Raw genomic sequence first — 22,592 nt, forward strand, 5'->3', positions numbered from 1 at the left:
CTTGTATCTCAGTTTTAATAACCAGTAGTTGGCTACTCTGCAGGGCACGAAAAAGCCTCTGTTTCTCACCCTTCGTTGCCGTAGTTTGGTTGCTTTCCTGGTAGTTGGCTACTCTGCAGGGCACAAAATAGCCTCTGTTTCTCACCCTTCGTTGCCGTAGTTTGGTTGCTTTCCTGGTAGTTGGCTACTCTGCAGGGCACAAAATAGCCTCTGTTTCTCACCCTTCGTTGCTGTAGTTTGGTTGCTTTCCTGGTAGTTGGCTACTCTGCAGGGCACAAAATAGCCTCTGTTTCTCACCCTTCGTTGTCGTAGTTTGGTTGCTTTCCTGGTAGTTGGCTACTCTGCAGGGCACAAAATAGCCTCTGTTTCTCACCCTTCGTTGCCGTAGTTTGGTTGCTTTCCTGGTAGTTGGCTACTCTGCAGGGCACAAAATAGCCTCTGTTTCTCACCCTTCGTTGCCGTAGTTTGGTTGCTTTCCTGGTATTAACGGTTGAGCAGCGCAGTAAGAAGTTTTACGAGTTTTTGGTGTGTTGGGGGAATTAGCTATAACCTAGGTAGTAATGAGATTACGAATTTTAGCTTTATTCCACTGTTTTGTACGATGTATTGTCAGTATTGTGATATACTAACACACCGACGGTCCGACAAAAAGTGTCCCTGTGCGGACGAAAGTTTTAGTCTCGTAGTATGGGGCAAGTTTACGCATCGCAGGTGGAGTGAAACTGCGCAGTCCATAATCTTACCCCATCCATCATAATTATCAACTTTTTCGATGGTATGGAGCTAGAAATGGTTATAAACGTTATAGGTGGATATTATACACCGATAGTAGTCTTCGTAGAGTTATCGTCTACAAAAGGAAAACCGAGCGGAAGCTACGCACTCCAGAATTACTGCAAGCTGCGAAAGAGGGCTTAAAAAATGAGAAGTCTAAACGACAAGTAGAGAGATGAAGCTGACCTCATAAATCGCCTTAAAGAGGTACGAGGCCCTTTCAAACGTATTTTTATCTCTATATTTTTTATTGTGAGACTATTGCCTACGTAAAGATAAGCTTAATAGTAATACTCCTATCCCTGCTTTTCTTGGACAGGTGATATTATGGTATGACACTTAAAGATCTCGCAAGATTAGTTCATGACTACTCTGAGAGGAATAATATAAAAACAAAAGTTTGACAAAAACACTAAGATGGCCGAAAAGGTCAAATGGCTCTGAGCACTATGGGACTTAATTTCTGAGGTCATCAGTCCCCTAGACTTAGAAACTACTTAAACCTAACTAAACTAAGGACATCACACACATCCATGCCCGAGGCAGGATTCTAACCTGCGACCGTAGCGGTTCCAGACTGTAGCGCCTAGAACCGCTCGGCCACCCCGGCCGGCGGCCGGAAAGGACTGGGCTTATGATTTCATGCAGGAAACTAGTCTTGGACGTGTGTGGGGTTCAGCAAACAGCATACGAGCATCTTCTTTGATAATTATTCTTTGCTAAAGGAGACACATAAATTTGAACTTCATCGCATATTTGACATGGATGAGTCGGGATTAAAACTGTTCCTAACAATCTTCCGAAACTGGTAGCAACGTGCGGTGAGGAGCACATATGCAAAATTGCATGTGGAGCAAGTGGACAGCTGACAACGGTAGTACGTTGTATGGGGTCTGGGGGGAGTTACATCCCTCCAGGAATAATATTTACTCGGAAAACTATGAAGTGTTTGAATAATGGTGCCCCTCCTGAGTCACTAATGATGTGTTCGGACACTGGCTACGTCAACTCCGATCTGTATCTCACATGACTACAAGATTTTGAGTAACATACACAGCCACAGAGGAAAATCCAATCTTGCTCATTTTGGACAATCACTCATCACATTTGAGTCTGAATCCCGTTCTTTATTGCAGGGGCCATAACATTCACATGCTTATCATTCCTTCACACAGCAGCCACAAACTGCAGCCAATGGATCGCTGCTTTTTCAAACCGCTGAAGGACTCTTATTCTTATGAATGCGACCAATGGCTCGTTAACCACCCTGGATATGTAATTAGGCAAGAATTTATTGCTGAATTGTTTCGAAACACTTATCAAAGGAGGGCCACAATAACAAAGGCAACAAAGGCATTCAAGGTATGCGGCATTTATCCAGTTGATCGTCACATAGTCACCGAAGAAGACTTCCTACCTTTTACTGTTACAGACCAAAGTGAAAAATTTAATGATGCATCCACTTTTGAAACTGGATCTTTTCAAAGCCAAAGTTAATAGACATTTACAAATGATCCACAACTTTTCCTCAAACGAAGCAATTCCTTGGCCAAGAAGACAAGGTTCCAAAAAAGACAGAAGAAAGGGAAGAAGTCAGAAATAGTACCTGGGACCCCATTCAAGAAGCAGCTGGAGTCCCAATCAACAGAAAAAGAAATAAAGAAACCAAAGAGCAAACTGTTTGATTCACATCAAGCAAACAAAAAGAAAGCAAAGCAAAACTTAAATATGTCGACGGAAACCCCACAAACTTTTCACTGTCCAGGCTGTACAGAAAAGTATAATAATCCACCAGCAGAAGAATGGATTCAATGTCTGAAGTGCAACGAGTGGTGGGATGAATCTTGTTCTTGTTATGAAGGTTCTGGACATTTTACCTATGACCTTTGTTATACAGCTTCTCCTCCGATTGGAATATTTATGCGCGTTTTTGTTCACAGGCCCCAGAATTGTTCATTGTATCAAATATTGTATCAACAGTAACTGTTATGTACTGAGAAACAAGGCATATTATGTTTTCGTACGCTATAAATTAAATAAAGAAGAAGAACTGAACGGCACATATGTTTTTCTCACTTAATAACAACGCCGAGAATCACCCCACTAGATACACTCTCTTACCCCACGGTCGGGTAAGACTGCGCATTTGCATAACCGTTTTTTTTTTTTACAGAGTGTAAATTACAGTTTAAATTGTACATATGACTTCCGGACTCTGTTATATAATCGGCAAAGTTCACATGAAATGCCAGTTAAAATATAATTGTATCTTGTGAAGTTTCCTTCAGTATATCGCTAATTAAACCTTAAGTGTACAATTTTGTCCCACTTCACTCTACTCATATTCCCGTGTTTGAGTATCGTTGTGACCTGGACAGCTTTTCAGTCTGTAGGTTCGGATCTTTCGCCGAGTGAACTGTTGTATGTGATTGCTATGTATGGAGCAATTATATCAGCGTACTCTGAACAGAAAATAATTGGTATACAGTCTGGACTGGAAGACTTGCCTTTATTAAGTGATCTGAATTGTTTCACTACAAAGCGGCTGTCTACTTCTAAGTTACTCATTGGGCAGCACTTGTTGACTCTAATTCTGTAACGTTTACTTTAATTCTGTAACGTTTACTTTGTCGTCTTTTGCGAAGGACTTTCGGAAAACCGTATTTAGTGAATCCGCTGTAGTGGTACTGCCATCGGTGGCATTAATATGGCTATCGTGGAATAAAGGTACTAACTGTCTTCGACTGTTGCACTTTACATAAGATAAAAAAGTATCTTTGGATTTATTGATAGATTTCGAGCCACAGCTTCTTTTTGGGCATAATTAAAAGCATCTTCAACTGAAGTCCATAATCAAGTAGAAAAGAAGGCGGATTACATCGGTACGAGACGTCGCCACCAAGACACCTCAACGGCGGCAGTGCAGTGAGCGGCTTTCTCGAGCATAAAAAACGTGAAGTTGTTGCAAGAAGTATTACTGACGTAGTGGGCTGCATGTGGCATTGCTGCTATAGGTACTTCTGAGTACAAGTAGAAGTGTATTTTGCGTGTGTTTTGTGAACAAACTATTGCACTGTGTGGGAAAGTGTGAATCAAGGTAACGAGGCTCATGTAGTAAGAGTCGCGGAGGAACAGCCGAGAAAGTTAGGGAACAGAATGTAAAGCAAAAAAACTGGGAGCGCAAATAGAAATGGTGGATGCAGATTCAAGATCAGCGTAAATACCAGGAACTGGTATAACAGAGTCTTGTCCAATGAACGAAACAGAAAGAGTGGAAGACAATAAGGTAGAACAGATACCTACGCAGATAAGTGAGGGTACTGGAGGCCAAAAAAGAAGTAATTTAATGGGACGTGGATAGTATATAGGTGTAGAATTGGTGGAAGGTGCATGCCGGGATTGGAAGTAAGAAGGGGTACAAAAGGATTATTGGAGTCGAATTTGCGGATCGATTTCTCGTATTTTTCCATCCTCTCATTCCACTTAGTGATGCATTATCTACGCTGATTTTTTACTTATCTCATTTCAGCCGCTTTTTCCAGGTTTTTAATCAAGTTGTGTAATATTATATAGTGTTTCAGCAAACTCTATTGCAATAATCCTATTGTACCCCACTCTAGCTTCCAATCGTGGTATGCAGCAGTAAGTCTCCCAATACATTCCACGAATACTCTCCACGTCCCAGTAATTAAATCATCATTGCTGCAAATTTTAAAATCATTATTAAGTATCTTACCTTTAATTTATTGACTGAAGAGTTGAAGAGCCGGCAGAGTGTACCATTGTCAGACCACCCACCACCTCTACGGCCTATTTGGGGTGATGTGGATGAAACAACAATAAATAAAAAAACTGGCTTTAAAGTTCAGGGAAACAACCAGTAAACCCGTGATTATTTAAGGAATGGAGTTTTCGTGTATAAAACATCTGGAAACGTTTAATTTCTGTTCAAATGATTTAAATAGTTGAGTCAGCATGTAAGCGAGGGAGATTAGTAGTTATATTTAAAGCTCGTTGGAAGTCGCTAAGTGCTCTCATGATCAAACACTGGATGAATATAGTGCGGGTATCAATTGAATTTTGACAATGTTGACTGGAATACTCTCTTTCAAATTCTGAAGGTGGCAGGGGTAATATACAGGGAGCGAAAGGCTATTTAGAATTTTTACAGAAAGCAGATGGCAGACATACGAGTCGAGGGGTATGAAAGGGAAGCATTGGTTGGGAAGGGAGTGAGACAGGGTTGTAGCCTCTCTCCGATGTTATTCAATCTGTATATTGAGCAAGCAATAAAGGAAACAAAAGAAAAATTCGGAGTAGGTATTAAAATACATGGAGAAGAAATAAAAACTTTGAGATTCGCCGATGACATTGTAGTTCTGTCAGAGACAGCAAAGGACCTGGAAGAGCAGCTGAACGGAATGAACAGTGTCTTGAAAGAAGGATTTAAGATGAACATCAACAAAAGCAAAATGAGGATAATGGAACGTAGTCGAGTTAAGTTGGGTGATGCTGAGGGAATTAGATTAGGAAATGAGACACTTAAAGTAGTAAATGAGTTTTGCTATTTGGGGAGCAAAATAACTGATGACGGTCGAAGTAGAGAGGATATAAAATGTAGACTGGCAATGGCAAGGAAAGCGTTTTTGAAGAAGAGAAATTTGTTAACTTCGAGTATAGATTAAAGTGTCAGGAAGTCGTTTCTGAAAGTATTTGTATGGAGTGTAGCATGTATGGAAGTGAAACATGGACGATAAATAGTTTGGAAAAGAAGAGAATAGAAGCTTTCGAAATGTGGTGCTACAGAACAATGCTGAAGATTAGATGGGTAGATCACATAACTAATGAGAAGGTATTGAATAGAATTGGGGGGAAGAGGAGTTCGTGGCCCAACTTGACATGAAGAAGGGACCGGTTGGTAGGACATGTTCTCCGGCATCAATGGGTCATCAATTTTGTATTGGAGGTCTGCGTGGAGGGTAAAAATCGTAGAGGGAGACCAAGAGATGAATACACTAAACAGATTTAGAAGGATGTAGGTTGCAGTAGGTACTGGGAGATGAAGAAGCTTGCACAGAATAGAGTAGCATGGAGAGCTGCAGCAAACCAGTCTCTGGACTGAAGACCGCACACACACACACACACACACACACACACACACACACACACACACACCACCATCAATTGCAGACTTAAAGACTCAAAATGAGTCCGTAATCGTATTTTTGGCACTTTATTTTACAGGTCTGTCTTGATCACACAAATTTTTTACACTTCACTATTACCGGTTTCGGCTACTGTCATCTTCAGATCATAAAATATTCTGATGTAGTATCAACATCAAGATAAACATGTGGGTACATGATTTGAAGATGGCAGTAGCTAAAGATATACCTGCATGTTTAGCTTGACGTTGATACTACACTAGAAGATCTGAAGATGGCAGTAGCAGAAACTGGTAATAATGAAGTGTAAAAAATTCGTGTGATCAAGACGGAGCTGTAAAATATAGTGCGGGTAATTTACGCTCGATTTTATGAAAAAGCTAAATTTCCACGCAACTGAGTGTTTATGACGTCATATCTCCTGAACTATCTCATGTACAATGATATAATTTTGCAAGTACATTCAGCGGTATATATGGATACCGTCTGCAAAACGTGTTCACAATATGGTTTGTAATTAAGAAGTGACAAATTAAAAGATCATCCCTGATGCAAAATTTTTATTTCATGAATAGCGAAAATGTAGTAAGCGATTAACTTTCTTAATTTTATCATTTTCTGGCAGGTGTAAACGAGAAAAAGCTTGATAAGGGTTTGAAATTGCGTCTGAAGTTTGTTGAAAGTTGTTAAGTGCTCTCAGTCTCAAATAACGTACGAGTATATAGTCCAGCTGATTTGCTGGTAGTTAATAACGCTATCTCAAGTTGCATACGCAGTTTCTACTCATAATACTTGTGTAACTGTGTTAAACGTTTTGTTAAGATTATATCTCTTAAGGATACAGGGTACTTATAAATGGTGTGAAAATCGAAATTATTTTTTTATGACTTTATTAAATTCTATAGTCTCTCCTGATTACATTGATATATGAATTACAGTGTTTCAAATGAAAAATGATCTATATATACCAAATTCTAAATTTACGGTCATGTATGCCACCATATGAACTTTCTGTTTCCAGCGATTATACGTATGATACATTATACATGTTGGTAACAGTGCAGGTTTCTAGTGTCTGTAAATAATTATCTTTATTAGTATTTACTCTTGTTTCGCTGAAGCAGTTTGTTCACGTGTTGCTGAATGTTTGTTGCTCAAGTGCTACATATATTTGTGGAAGTACTTATCCTTTAGTGTGCAATAAATAAGAACTATGCCACGCACAAAGAAATTCAATGAAAGGAAATTCCGTGGTAACTTCTTCAGGGAAGAAACTCCCACATGACACGCCTCCTGGTGATTCAAATTTTTGTGTAACAATGACGCTGTTTGTAGTGGACATCTTATCTTCTTTGATAAAGGAAGTGGCGAAATGTAAACAATGTGATTATGTAGGCTGTCTGGAAATACTGAACAACAAAGTAGCAGGAAAGGTTTAGCGTCATAGATGTTCTGTGTAGATCCTGCAATAAATCTACCTCGAAAATGACTTCAAACATTGTGCATAATTCGTATGATGCGAATTTGTAGTTAGTGTATGCAATGTGTGCAATACGAAAAGGAAAAAGGTTGCTCAAACGTATTGTGGTTTGATGGACCCTCCTCCTCTTCCCAGTAGGTTCAGCAGCCTTGACGGTTGTGTCTAAAGTATCAATGAAACTTGCAGTAGAAGAAACTGTAAATATTAGTGGAACCAGGGACATTGCTGTTGCACTTGATGGGACATGGCAACGTCGAGGACATCGTTCCTTGAATGATGTTGTTAAGTGCTACTTCTCTGGAGAATGGAAAAGTTGTTGATGTTGAATGCTTATGTAAGTACTGCCACACCTGCCGTGGTAACGCTGAAGGACATATTGAATAACAGTGATCTAAGAATTACGATGGTTACAGTGAAGGTATGGAGCGTGATGGATCTCTACAAATATTTCAGAGGTCGGTGCCCGTTTATAACGTTAGATATACGAGGTACCTAGGTGATGGGAACTCTAAAACTTTCAATAAAATTAATGAGTTCAATGTTTATGGCGATACCTTGGTAACAAAACTGGAGTATTGTGGACATGTGCAAAAGAGGATGGGTGCTAGATTGAGGAAGCTACGAAGAGAAATGAAAGTTGCTGTCTGATGGAAAATCTCTGTCTGGCGGAGTCAGATTGACAGAAACTGAAACAGATCTTCTTCAGAGTTATTATGGACTGGCCATTAGACGAACTGCACCTCTGAATGATGTTAGAGCAATGAAAAAAGCTGTATGGGCCACTTAAGTTCGTAAGTTGTCCACAGATGACCACCCTTTTAACAGACTTTGCCCTAAAGGAGGAGATTCTTGGTCTGGTTACCAAAAAGCAAAAGAAAGTGGTCAAATATACCATCATAAGCATTCTTTTCCTGAGCCTGTTACGAATAAAATGAAACCAATTTTTAGAGACCTGAGTGACCCTGTTTTGCTCAGTACATGTCTTCATGGGGGCACACAGAATACAAATGAAAGTTTCAACCATTGCATAAGGGAAAGATTAACCAAGAATGTTTTTGTAGGACTAAAACATTACAATTTGGTGGGCTGTGTTTCTGTGATGGAGTGATAGGAAAGTTGGTAGTCCTCAGAAATTTAGGCATAAAATGTGGCTCTAATACGGAAGATCAATTGCTTGCATGTGACAGACAACAGGTGCATGAAGCTGAATTCACTCTTCAGGTTACCAAAGAAGCAAGAAGTGCTAAAAGATATGCAAAGAGGAAGCTTGAAGATGAAGAAATGCTGCAGGATGAAGACTATGATTCAGGAATGTTCTGAAGCACGGTACAGTTTAATTGGATTTCCCACAAGTTGTGTTTTTCGGAATTCAGGTAAAAATATTTCCTAAAGTTTACAAAGTATTGCTCTAATTTTTTCTGTAACTTGCAATAGTCCATTCTTATGTAGCAGACCTAAGCTTTATTGCAAATCAGCTAATTTATAGAAAAAATAATATTTTTATTAGGAAAAATTATAAAAATTAAAATAAAAGATATGATCTTTTTTATCCTTGTAATATACATAATAGGAGGAATTAATTAGTGTAGTACCTCAGCCATCATATCATGCATACCTGGTAAAAATTTGGTCTCCTTCAAATGTATAACATTTGATTAAATCGTGCCTCAAATTGAGGAAGCAATTTGGAAAAAAAAATTATATCAGTTTCTTTGTAATTTTTTTAATAACCCTAAGCAGGTTCAGACATATTCTAAATACTTCTAATTTGTTTAGAAAGTGTGCTGCATTACCTGATGTCAACAAAAAATCTGAAAACATATATATTACAAACAGTGCCTGAAAGAAATAGGTGTTGATTTTTACATAATATTGAGCCGGAAAAGTACCCTGTATCCTTAATGAACAGGTTACGACAGCATTTCATATTTTTAAACTCGGTCAGTAATAATTATACGAAATGTTGAAAATCACATTTATTTTGCCCCTGACAGTTGTTAGATAGGCAGACCTGCAAGTCGGAATGTGACCGAAGCACTGGGTTCGTCAGTTAGCGGTACAGATAACTATCATACCATATTTGAGCAACCGGTTAAGTTTTATGGTCCATTGTGGTTATGTCATTTACACCGATAGCAGCTTGGAAAGGCCACTTACCGACCTGAGGTAATTCCTCATCAGCAGCGACGACCGGCAGATGGCGGTGCACTGCAGCAGCCACACCACGCCGTGGTTGACCAGCATACTGATGGCGACTGTGTACGCGACAGCCACACTCGGATGCGCGATGTCGAATATGAACGTCTCCGCTATGACTACCAGGAAAGCGAATAGCGGCACCAACACTGTGAAGAACATCGACGGGCGCCGCAGTCTGAGGTTGAGTTGTGTCCCAGTAGTCCTCAGATACGCCTCCTGAAATAAGTGAACTTGCGACTGGAATCGGGTCAGAGCACAATCTTCCGCGTCCGCACAGGTGTCTTCCTTTGCGGATGACAGCAACATTGTAATTACTGACAAAACACCTGATCTCTTCCTAGAGAAATCGAATGAAACCCTCATAGATTCGTCAGAAAGTAATGAACTAATGGTGAATCTAAAGGAAACTTACAGCAGGAATTTGTTTGTACCACGTTGGAACTTATCGTATCAATGTGCAATGACCTATCTTCGGGCTAGAAAGCGCCGGAGGTTTGCAAAGGGACATCCTCCTCTTACATTATTTTTCCTTAACAGTCATAGTCGAGTCCAGAAATATTTTTCGAATTTTGGACACGTCGATGTTATATCAGCTGAATTTCTGAAAAATATCATATAGTTTTATGCACATTATGTTATATTTCAAGTTAAAATTTATGAAAACGAATTAAATGCTTAGTTAAAATTGTTTTTTTAGAAACATTTGAATTTACAAAATATTGAGCACACTTAATGTTTCTATTATTATTTACGCTATCTAGTACTATTTATTAGCCCGCTCGGATAGCCGCGTGGTCTAACGTTCTGCTTCCCCCGCGGGAAGGCGTGCCGGTCCCCGGCACGAATCCGCCCAGCGGAGTAGTATCGAAGTCCGGTGTGCCGGTTAGCCTGTGGATGGTTTTTAAGGCGGCTTTTCATTTGCCTCGGCCAATGCGGGCTGGTTCCCCTCATTCCGTTTCAGCTGCACTGTGTCAGCCAGCCGGCCGAAGTGGCCGCGCGGTTCTGGCGCTGCAGTCTGGAACCGCGAGACCGCTACGGTCGAAGGTTCGAATCCTGCCTCGGGCATGGATGTGTGTGATGTCTTTAGGTTAGTTAGGTTTAACTAGTTCTACGTTCTAGGGGACTAATGACCTCAGCAGTTGAGTCCCATAGTGCTCAGAGCCATTTGAACCATTTTTTTTGTGTCGGCCATTGGTGTGCAAACACCTTTTCCACGTACGGGTACACCATAATTATTTTACCACGCAAACATTTGGGGCTACACTCGTCTGCAATGAGGGGGGTCCACTAGGGGCCGAACCGCACACTAACCCTGGATTCAATGTGGTGCGGCTGTGGGGTTGGTGGACAACAATGGCCTGTTGTGGGGTTGTGAACCACTGAGGGCTACGGCGGGATGAAGCCTCTCTTTCTACGTCCCCAATTTAATACATACATACATACTGTTTATTACGTTTATTTCTGGGTTCATTTGTAAAATAATAATCTAAATTAATAGAAATTCATCTGTCAATCAAAACTGTCATTACTGCAGAGTGAAGTAATAGTAAGCATGCCTCTGATGTGATCGGACGCATTTTTGTATTTTGGACGAACGACGTAACTTCGACTTTGTTGATGTGAAAATTCAAAAGACAGTGTGATACCGTAAAATGTAAGACAATAAATTAAAGTGAATACAAAAATTCTTCATAGACCGTCTTCAAAATTATTTAGATCTACATATACATCTACATCTACATCCATACTCTGCAAGCCACCTGACGGTGTGTGGCGGAGGGTACCTTGAGTACCTCTATCGGTTCTCCCTTCTATTCCAGTCTCGTATTGTTCGTGGAAAGGAGGATTGTCGGTATGCTTCTGTGTGGGCTCTAATCTCTGTGATTTTATCCTCATGGTCTCTTCGCGAGATATACGTACGAGGGAGCAATATACTGCTTGACTCTTCGGTGAAGGTATGTTCTCGAAACTTTAACAAAAGCCCGTACCGAGCTACTGAGCGTCTCTCTTGCAGAGTCTACCACTGCAGTTTATCTGTCATCTCCGTAACGATTTCGTGATTACTAAATGATCCTGTAACGAAGCGCGCTGCTCACCGTTCGATCTTCGCTATCTCTTCTATCAACCCTATCTGGTACGGATTCCACACTGGTGAGCAGTATTCAAGCAGTGGGCGATCAAGCGTACAGTAACTTACTTCCTTTGTTTTCGGATTGCATTTCCTTAGGATTCTTCCAATGAATCTCAGTCTAGTATCTGCTTTACCAACGATCAACTTTATATGACCATTCCATTTTAAATCACTCCTAATGCGTACTCGTAGATAATTTATGGAATTAACTGCTTCCAGTGGCTGACCGGCTATATTGTAGATAAATTATGAAGGATTTTTCTTTCTATGTATTCGCAGCACATTACACTCGTCTACATTGAAATTCAATTGCCATTCCCTGCAGCATGCGTCAATTCGTTGCACATCCTCCAGCATTTCAGTACAATTTTCCATTGTTACAACCTCACGATATACTACAGCATCATCCGAAAAAAGCCTCAGTGAACTTCCGATGTTATCCACAAGGTCTTTTATGTATACTGTGAATAGCAACGGTCCTACGACACTCCCCTGCGGCACACCTGATCACTCTTACACAAATTGTCTGATAGTCCATATGCTCTTACTTTGTTCATTAAACGACTGTGGGTAACTGTATCAAACGCCTTGCGGAAGTCAGGAAACACGGCATCTACCTGGGAACCCATGTTTATGATCCTCTGAGCCTCGGGGACGAATAGCACGAGCTGAGTTTGACATGATCGTCTTTTACGAAACCCAAGCTGATTCCTACAGAGTAGATTTCTAGTCTCCAGAAAAGTCATTATACTCGAACATAATACGTGTTCCAAAATTCTACAACTGTTCGACGTTAGAGATATAGGTCTATAGTTCTGCACATCTGTTCGACGTCCCTTCTTGAAAACGGGGATTACCTGTGCCCTTTTCCAATCGTTTGGAACGCTACGCTCTTCTAGAGACCTACGGTACACCGCTGCAAGAAGGGGGCAAGTTCCTTCGCGTACTCTGAGTAAAATCGAACTGTTATCCCATCAGGTCCAGCGGCCTTTCCTCTTTTGAGTGATTTTAATTTTTTTTCTATCCCTCTGTCATCTATTTCGATATCTACCATTTTGTCATCTGTGCTACAGTGCCGTCTTTTCTGTGAAACAGCTTTGGAAAAAAACATTTAGATTTCGGCCTTTAGTCTGTCATCCTCTGTTTCATTTCAATTTTGGTCACAGAGTGTCTGGACATTTTGTTTTGATCCACCTACTGCTTTGACATAAGACCTAAATTCCTTATGATTTTCTGCCAAGTCAGTACATAGAACTTTACTTTCGAATTTATTGAACGCCTCTCGCATAGCCCTCCTCACATTATATTTCGCTTCGTGTAATTTTTGTTTGTTTGCAAGGCTTTGGCTATGTTTATGTTTACTGTGAAGTTTCCTTGCTTCCGCAGCAGTTTTCTAACTCGGTTGTTGTACCACGGTGGCTCTTTTCCATCTCTTACGATCTTGCTTGGCACATACTCATCTAATGCATATTGTACGATGGTTTTGAACTTCGTCCACTGATCCTCAACGCTGTCTGTACTTGAGACAAAACTTTTGTGTTGAGCCGTCAAGTACTCTTAAATCTGCTTTTTGTCACTTTTGCGAAACAGAAAAATCTTCCTACCTTTTTTAATATTTCTATTTACGGCTGAAATCACCGATGCAGTAACCGCTTTATGATCGCTGATTCCCTGTTCTGCGTTAACTGTTTCAAATAATTCGGGTCTGTTTGTCACCAGAAGGTCTAATATGTTATCGCCACGAGTCGCACTTAAAAAAAAAATTCACTGGGTTCTTTGTCCCTGCCACCCGTTATAAACGTTTGAGTCACCCAGTCTGTAACCGGCAAATTAAAATCTCCAGCCAGAACCATAACATCGTCGGGAAATCTACTCGAAATACACTCCTGGAAATGGAAAAAAGAACACATTGACACCGGTGTGTCAGACCCACCATACTTGCTCCGGACACTGCGAGAGGGCTGTACAAGCAATGATCACACGCACGGCACAGCGGACACACCAGGAACCGCGGTGTTGGCCGTCGAATGGCGCTAGCTGCGCAGCATTTGTGCACCGCCGCCGTCAGTGTCAGCCAGTTTGCCGTGGCATACGGAGCTCCATCGCAGTCTTTAACACTGGTAGCATGCCGCGACAGCGTGGACGTGAACCGTATGTGCAGTTGACGGACTTTGAGCGAGGGCGTACAGTGGGCATGCGGGAGGCCGGGTGGACGTACCGCCGCATTGCTCAACACGTGGGGCGTGAGGTCTCCACAGTACATCGATGTTGTCGCCAGTGGTCGGCGGAAGGTGCACGTGCCCGTCGACCTGGGACCGGACCGCAGCGACGCACGGATGCACGCCAAGACCGTAGGATCCTACGCAGTGCCGTAGGGGACCGCACCGCCACTTCCCAGCAAATTAGGGACACTGTTGCTCCTGGGGTATCGGCGAGGACCATTCGCTACCGTCTCCATGAAGCTGGGCTACGGTCCCGCACACCGTTAGGCCGTCTTCCGCTCACGCCCCAACATCGTGCAGCCCGCCTCCAGTGGTGTCGCGACAGGCGTGAATGGAGGGACGAATGGAGACGTGTCGTCTTCAGCGATGAGAGTCGCTTCTGCCTTGGTGCCAATGATGGTCGTATGCGTGTTTGGCGCCGTGCAGGTGAGCGCCACAATCAGGACTGCATACGACCGAGGCACACAGGGCCAACACCCGGCATCATGGTGTGGGGAGCGATCTCCTACACTGGCCGTACACCACTGGTGATCGTCGAGGGGACACTGAATAGTGCACGGTACATCCAAACCGTCATCGAACCCATCGTTCTACCATTCCTAGACCGGCAAGGGAACTTGCTGTTCCAACAGGACAATGTACGTCCACATGTATCCCGTGCCACCCAACGTGCTCTAGAAGGTGTAAGTCAACTACCCTGGCCAGCAAGATCTCCGGATCTGTCCCCCATTGATCATGTTTGGAACTGGATGAAGCGTCGTCTCACGCGGTCTGCACGTCCAGCACGAACGCCGGTCCAACTGAGGCACCAGGTGGAAATGGCATGGCAAGCCGTTCCACAGGACTACATCCAGCATCTCTACGATCGTCTCCATGGGAGAATAGCAGCCTGCATTGCTGCGAAAGGTGGATATACACTGTACTAGTGCCGACATTGTGCATGCTCTGTTGCCTGTGTCTATGTGCCTGTGGTTCTGTCAGTGTGATCATGTGATGTATCTGACCCCAGGAATGTGTCAATAAAGTTTCCCCTTCCTGGGACAATGAATTCACGGTGTTCTTATTTCAATTTCCAGGAGTGTATTTTCCATATTTTCCTTCGGGTTCTCTGCTACAATAGCTGCTGAGCCAGGGGGCCTATAGAGACATCCAATTACCATGTTTGAGCCTGCTTTAACCGTGACCTTCACCCAAATTATTTCACATTTCGGATCTCTGACAATTTCCTTCGATACTATTGCACTTTTTATCGCTATAAACACGCCTCCCCCTTCACTGTCCAGCCTGTCTCTGCGGTATACATTCCAATCTCAGTTTAGAATTTCATTACTGTTTACATCTGGTTTCAGCCAACTTTCTGTCCCTAGTACCATGTGGGCATTGTGACTGTTTATTAATGAGAACAGTTCTAAGACCTTTCTATAGACGCTCCTGCAGTTTACTATTACCTCATTAATATTGTTATTCCCTGTTGCGTTTTGCCTACTGCTACCTGGTCGCGTCTCAGGAGGCGTCTTGTCGGGCCTAGGGAGGGAATTCTCTAAACTAAAAAACCCACATATGCACTCCACACGTATTCCCCTCCCCCTGTAGCCCATTACTGCGTGTGGTGCACAGCTGACCTATTTAGGGGGACCCTACATTTCTCCATCCGATAGAGGAGGTCGAGAAATTTGCACCCCAGATCTCCGCAGAATCGTCTGAGCCTCTGGTTTAAGCCTTCCACTCGCCTCCAAACCAGAAGACCGCGATCGGTTCTGGGAACGATACTACAAATAGTTATCTCAGATTCTACCCCGCGAGCGAGGCTTTCCGCCTTCACCAACTCCGCCAACCTCCTGTATGAACTGAGGATGACCTCTGAACCCAGACGGCAGGAGTCATTGGTGCTGACATGAACAACAATTTGCAATCGGGCGCACCCAGTGCTCTCTATCGCCGCCGACAGGACCTCCTCCACATCTCGGATGAGACCCACCGGCAAGCAGACAGAGTGAACACTGTCCTTCTTCCCTGACCTTTCCGCTATTTCCATAAGGGGCTCCATCACCCGCCTAGTATTGGAGCTCCGAATCACTAATAAACCCCTCCCCCCGTGTGCCTGCTCGGACCTTGCTGAAGGAGCGGCCACATGTCCACTCACAGGCAGAGCGGGAAATGCCACATGGCCAACTTCCACATTGACCCTGCGCCTCATGCGACGCGAACGCAGCTGAATCCGCCATCCCCCTTCGGGAGAGGGTGGCCCAACCGCGCCAGGTATCCGCGAAGATGTCTCGACAACAGGGCCCGTGGGTGAAGCATGTAACACCTGGGGTGTACCATGCGTCGCACCAGACTCACCACTGCCGCTTCACTCCGAGGCAGTAGCCTGAAGACGGCTGACCGCGGCCGTCAACACGTTCAGCTGTTCGCGAACAATAGCCAGTTCCTCCTGCGTCCGTACACAGCTGTCACACATCCTGTCCATCCTAAGAAATCAACAATTTACTGTAGAGAGTTAATGAACTTTTAACTAGACTGCTAATTCACTAAAGACGGCTGATAGTTGACTAAACTGTGGTTACTAGACAATTCTTGTTGGAAACAATGAAAATAAGCACAACCTGTCTCTGGACTCAATTCAAAACAAACACGAAATCTATGGAACACTATTAGTAGTACTCGAAAATTAAATCTTCCTAAAAGCAAAAACACACGGAAAAAGAAGTGACAAGTAAGAAAAACACAGTTAATACTTAAATTTACGTAGCCTGCTGCACAGCAGATATGAAGCAGACGGCAATTACGACGACCAGTTCAACCAGGAGAACCTAAAATGCGAGAGTTTCAGCTTCAGGAATCAGACCCCTAGGCATGAAGAACTGGAGTCACTGTGTGAGGAAAGATAAGTAAAAAGTTTATTGTAAAACTTACTCCTCTCGAATCTACTGGAAAGACTTCACCATCGTGGACAGCAGCAGCAACTAGAAAGGGAGGGGCAGATTACAGGTACACTGCGCGGCGGTCGGCCGCGACTGGAGTCGTTGTTGACTGGGGTGGGGCAAGCCGGAAACGTGATGGGCGAGGCGTGACTGATGGGCGGAGAGAATTGGCCGGCAACGAGTGTGTACCGGGTGCCTTATCGAGCTGTTTTATTGCAGTCGTATCAGTGCTTGATCGTCGGAGGTTTTCTCCGCTCAGGGACTGGGTGTTGTGTTGCCCTAATCATCATCATTTCATCCCTATCGACGCGCAGGTCGCCGATGTGTCGTCAAATCGGAAGACTTGCACCCGGCGAGCGGTCTACCCGACGGGTCACACGACAATTGAATTTTTAGTGCTTGATCGGAAAACGTGATAACTGCTTTTGTGGCTATGCACGAACGACGAAGCCGACGATTGAATTAAGGTATGATTGTACTGTGCGTCTGTTGAGAGTTTACTGAGGAGGCCTCTTTAAAGTGTTCACTGCTGTAGTCACGGTCTATCTCTTGTGAATTATAGAGCACTATTTGTAGTTCGGATACAAGGCTTGGAATTTAACAATGGTCAGTCCTTTAAAATGTGCAAATGGTATTTTTAAAGGAGCACTAAAGGCATCTCATAAGGCACTAGAGTACTAGACCAGTGTTTCTTTAATAGTCTGACGCTGCTGACCTCATTTCAGGTGCTTGCATATTGTTTGTTAAGCTGATGAAACGTTGTTCTTTCCTGTGTGTAACATATGCCTGTTGTAAATTACTGAAAGTGGTGTCTAAGTCCTATGTTTATGAGAGTACCGTCTGCGTCGATGAACTCCATATAATGTTGCTCCTGTAGAAGGAAAACACGCCTCATACGTGTTTGTGTTGCTGAATCACTGGAGAGAGTAACGGAAGTCGTTGAGGTGTGTTGCAATAGAAGGAAAGCAGTATTTTGTATTCATTACAGATTTCTGTAAATGATACTGTAAAAGATTTTCACATACTGGGTTCTAACCTGTATCGACAGCTAATGGCCTCAATGATCACGGTTTGTTCGATAAACATGGAAAATCAAGATGATTGTATTGTGGTTTTATAACAGTAATAATTTTGTATTTGTTGATTTTTAAATTTCTTGTCTTAATAACAACTTGTGTCGTCTTTGCTTATCAAAAACTATATTATGGAACCTAAAGGATGGAAACTGTTTTTTAAGATTTTGCTACAGCGATTCAATTTTTCGTAGCTTTATCTTGTTAGTCATTCTTACATTAACTTGCTATTATTATATTGTACTAGTTAAACTATTTATTACTGGGGTCACTACTGTGTAATTTGATCAATAAGTATGACCTTGTATAGTATACTCAGTCAATTGACTCTACGTGTAATTACTTTGGGTCCAACTCCCTGCTTTCATTGCAAGTTTGAAGAGGCAAAATGTACTGTCTGACAAAAAAAGTGAAGCAACCTGAAGACATGGTTAATGCAACTTCGTACATGTACATACCGTCAGCTGAAATGTAAATGAGTTACAGCTGTCTGGGATGCACAGAACGTGCTCCTAGCGGTGTTACCATGACGAGATGCCGCGAACTCGAGTGCGACAGCCATCAGCGTATGACAGAGATTGGAAGGGCTCTCTGTTATGATGGAGCCAAGGTAACCCCTGAGGGCCGGCAAACCATAATACACCGCAGAGGACTGGGTTGTCTATGTCCAAGGTGTTCCAAAAGCGCCATGGTAAGCACCAGCTATTTACATAAAAGATAATGAAAACAGACATTCCGAGCACTGCTTCCTGCATCTGGAGCTCGAGCCACGCTCTGCAGGAAGTACCACTACACCAAAACCTGATTGGTTGGAGACAGCTATTTAGGAGTTAGAACCAGCCCCAAAGTTCTGTTCACTCCAGATGCCAACCTTGTGGACTTCGAGCACTGAAGATTACGTCTTCGTCTCTGAATTGGAGTTTTACTAGTGTGTGTGTGTGTGTGTGTGTGTGTGTGTGTGTGTGTGCGTGTGTGTGTGTGTGTGTGTGTGTGTGTGTGTGTGTGTGTTACCACGAACCTTTGTGGAAAATTAGAAAGGAACTTTCGTCTGCCTCTCTTAGGAAACTTTTACTGGTATCGTTATTGTTATCTTTCGTTTGAGGTTCAGTCATCAACCTTGTGAACTTACATAAATAAAAGTTGTGTTTGTGAAAAACTGCCAACTTTGAGTCGCATTATGGGTCTTAAGTTGAGCGGGTGGTCGAATAGTGCAATATCCAGATCTGAAGGTCATTTGGTGGGCCGACATTGGACTACATGGGAACGTGGCGGCAGGGATACTCGTTCTCGAGGTTCCGCTCGAACAAGGCTGATCACCATGAGGGAGGACCGTCGTATTGTGCAGCAAGCATAACTTGAGCCCTTTACATCTGCGCCTGCCATTTGAGAACACCACCGCACCATTGCTCTGAGACTTTCAGCACCCCTACTAGGGAATTGCCGTCCTATGCATAGCCTGACATCAACACCATAACGCAAGCAGCTGCGCTTCGAGTGTTTTTGTGATAGGTAAATATGGACTGCTATTGAATGGCGTCGCATCGTGTTCAGTGATCCCCAGATCTGTCCCCGATAGAACCGGCTCTAATGTCTACTCCGTCCCATTTCCAATACACAGGATTCTAGGAACCAATTGCGAGAGTTCCAGGCCAGTTTGGCTCGGAGGAGGATACAGTGGCTTCGTTACATCCTTACCGAGGGAATCAGTAAATGCATCTAGATCAGAGGGGATGGAATATAATACTGACATGTGGACTCATACCGCCAAGTTCTTAGCCAATTTGAGTCGATTTTGCAATCACTGAAATAATATCACGTACACTCTCAACCTGTGAAATTTCTTTTCAGTTACCCATACTGTTGGGGATGCTTCACTTTTTTCGTTAGTCAGTATATTATCGTCGAATTACATATAGGTGACAGTCTAAAAGATTACTTAACAAACACACAATTTTTAGGGATGAATATTGGCAGGCAGTTGAAATGGAATGAGCGCACCAAGATACTAGCAAAGGGAATGTCATGATGTTATGACGTTAGACTCCTGTCATTGGTGAGTAACTTCTAGTGCCTCTTAGTTACATAGCTTTCGTATCTACGATGAGTCTATAATTATGTATCGCTTTCGGGAATTAAGTACACAAAAGATGGCTACGATATTCATGCTACAGAGAAGTGCAATAAGAATAGTAACTGAAGACAATAATCAGACCATTTGTTAAAGTCTGTTTACAGATTTAAGGATTTCAACTCTACGTCTTACGTGTACATCTACCATCCTAGTAGGGTCATTAAAGCAAACATTAGTAATTGTTACACAAATAGGTCCACTCAAGATCGGGCAACTATAGCCACTCTTAACTCGCACACCTCGAGTAGAAGAATGTAACTAAAAACAACTATTCCCTATTAGCGATTAAAAATGTACTACAAACTGACCAAGGGAACGAGAGAGATAGTTAAAAACAATACAGTTAACGAGTTCCAGCAGAACAAAACTGTTGAACAGGTACTAACTCTACTTCGATACAAATTAATTGAAACTGTTCGCATTACCAAGCGACACTTTGTCGAAGCGTATCAGTTCGTAGCAGTCTGTGAACTGGTACTATCGTGTCCCGCTGTGACAAGTTTCATCAGAATCATTTGACTCTGAGGCAGCAGAGAGCAGTTTGCTGCCGAAGTACGAACAGTTGTACGTAAAATAGATGGTAGGATGCGATTCAGCGGTAGCGTATGGGAAACTACTGTTTGTGTGCAAAAGATATTGCACACAAAACTCGTACGTCTCATACTTGAATACTGCTCATATGTCTGGGACCCATTTCAGGTCGTACTAATAGCGAACGTCGATCTTAGATAGAGAAAAAGGCAAAAAGAGAATGTTGACCCCAAATCTCAATGTTTATCTACGTATTTAAGGTATAATTTTCAAAATTTTCGGCAGCTACGAATGTCACATACAACATATTTCGAAGTAAATAGGTCGGTCATGAGACCTCAGACACTTCTCTGCGAGAGTTTCATAGAGGGCTAGAGCGTCTTTTCTCTCTTTCTTTCTTTTCTCCTTTTTTTTATCAGTCTTGCATTATTCGTGTAATTACGTGTAACTTCTTGAAAAGAAACAAAAAGTGAGAGTTCACACTAGAAATGCGAGTGCTTATGCAGTCTTGCAGCAGTGAATGAAGGCTGCTAAAAGAGTAGTTGTGGGTGTTCCTATGTCAGTGCCATGAGGTTTCCATGTTACGCCCTAATTACACACCGTCTCTTCTCTCACTGCCAAGAAATCACCCCCACCCACCAAACCTCCTCCCCCCCCCCCCCCCCCCCCCCACACACAAAAGCTTGGATGTTATGGAACTGTGTCCAGGACCATGGAGATTTTTCATTTATTCTACCTACAATTACCCTCACCCCTATCTGTAAATAATTTGGAGCTGTGTGCCCCATTATAAACAATAACACTAGTCAGTAGGGTGGTGTAGGGTTCTAACTTTAAATAATAGTATAAATAGAGCAAGTTTTTATTTAAACATTTCACTGAGCACGCTCATGCATAAGACACTGAGCACTCCGTCTAACTGCACACATATATTTCACAATGTTAGAACTGAGGATACTATTATTTAAACAATTTACGAAGTGTTAGCGCATATATGTGCTCCTGCCACTAGTGCAGAGGGGACCTCGTCAACTGCTCAGCCATCACTGAACACATCAAACTTAACAGTCAAAGATAAATAGACCGCTATCACAAAGAAAAAAATAGCTAGCCAAACACCATGCAAAATGCAATATCATGCAAGAATCCCTATCACAATTCCATAAACATATAATTTTACGTATTATTATGTAAAAGGAATTTGTAAAGCGATAGCACACGTTTCTCATGAGCAATGAACAATTTAGAGAGCACTGCTGTGTCGCTCATAATTATACAAAGTGAACTACTGATGCGGCATGCATAAATTACTCACAGGTGACCAATCACGATAATTGTTATCAAATCGTACACATAGCTTCCAAGCTATTGTTACAGAGACACACCGGTAGACTTGGCATGTGTGAAAGGGGTAATTAACGAACATGTATGATTCTGCCAAGTATTTGAAAAGCGAACGTCTGGTCTATACGTACCTTGTTCCCACAAGGAGCAACAGCTTGAGAAGTGGTAGTGATCTACTACCTCACTGACCACGCTCTTTTCACATTACTTAAGTTACACAGCCAACCTAGTAGGTTAAGGTAAGGAATGATAGTGGGACAAATTATTAACGTATGTTGTCTTTAATTTGAGACTGGCTCTGGGGTCTTGGTGCAAGGATACGAAGGGAAAGATTAGAAGTAAGACGGTGCTTGTGGGAGCAGAAACCTTTTAGTAATAAGCAGTTGGACTCGTCTCAATCTTCGAAGCAAGAGAAAAGACAAAGTACTCACCTAGGAAAATTTGTTTTTAAAGAGTTAGCATGATTGTAAAATGAAAGATTTGCCAGTGGTGGAACAAGTGTAGCATGTGATAACACCTTCTTCTTTTCTTTGGCAGACGTTTTAACTTACCAACTGTTGCCTGTCCTCAGGTGCCACATACTTCTGTCCTGCCACTTTTCTTCTGATAGAACTCTTC

The 22,592-nt window shown here is 42.5% G+C and overlaps 1 protein-coding gene across 1 annotated transcript in view; it reads right to left on the reverse strand.

Moving 5' to 3' along the window:
• Positions 1–9,543: 9,543 nt before the first annotated feature.
• Positions 9,544–22,592, reverse strand: part of LOC124613793 (gustatory and odorant receptor 24-like) — a 42,769-nt gene continuing 29,720 nt past the window's right edge. The window contains exon 3 of the mRNA XM_047142515.1: positions 9,544–9,834. Coding sequence (XP_046998471.1) covers positions 9,544–9,834 — 291 coding nt within the window. The remainder of the gene's footprint in view (positions 9,835–22,592) is intronic.

This window comes from Schistocerca americana, chromosome 4, assembly GCF_021461395.2.
Source record: "Schistocerca americana isolate TAMUIC-IGC-003095 chromosome 4, iqSchAmer2.1, whole genome shotgun sequence".
Classification (NCBI taxonomy): Eukaryota; Metazoa; Arthropoda; class Insecta; order Orthoptera; family Acrididae; genus Schistocerca; species Schistocerca americana.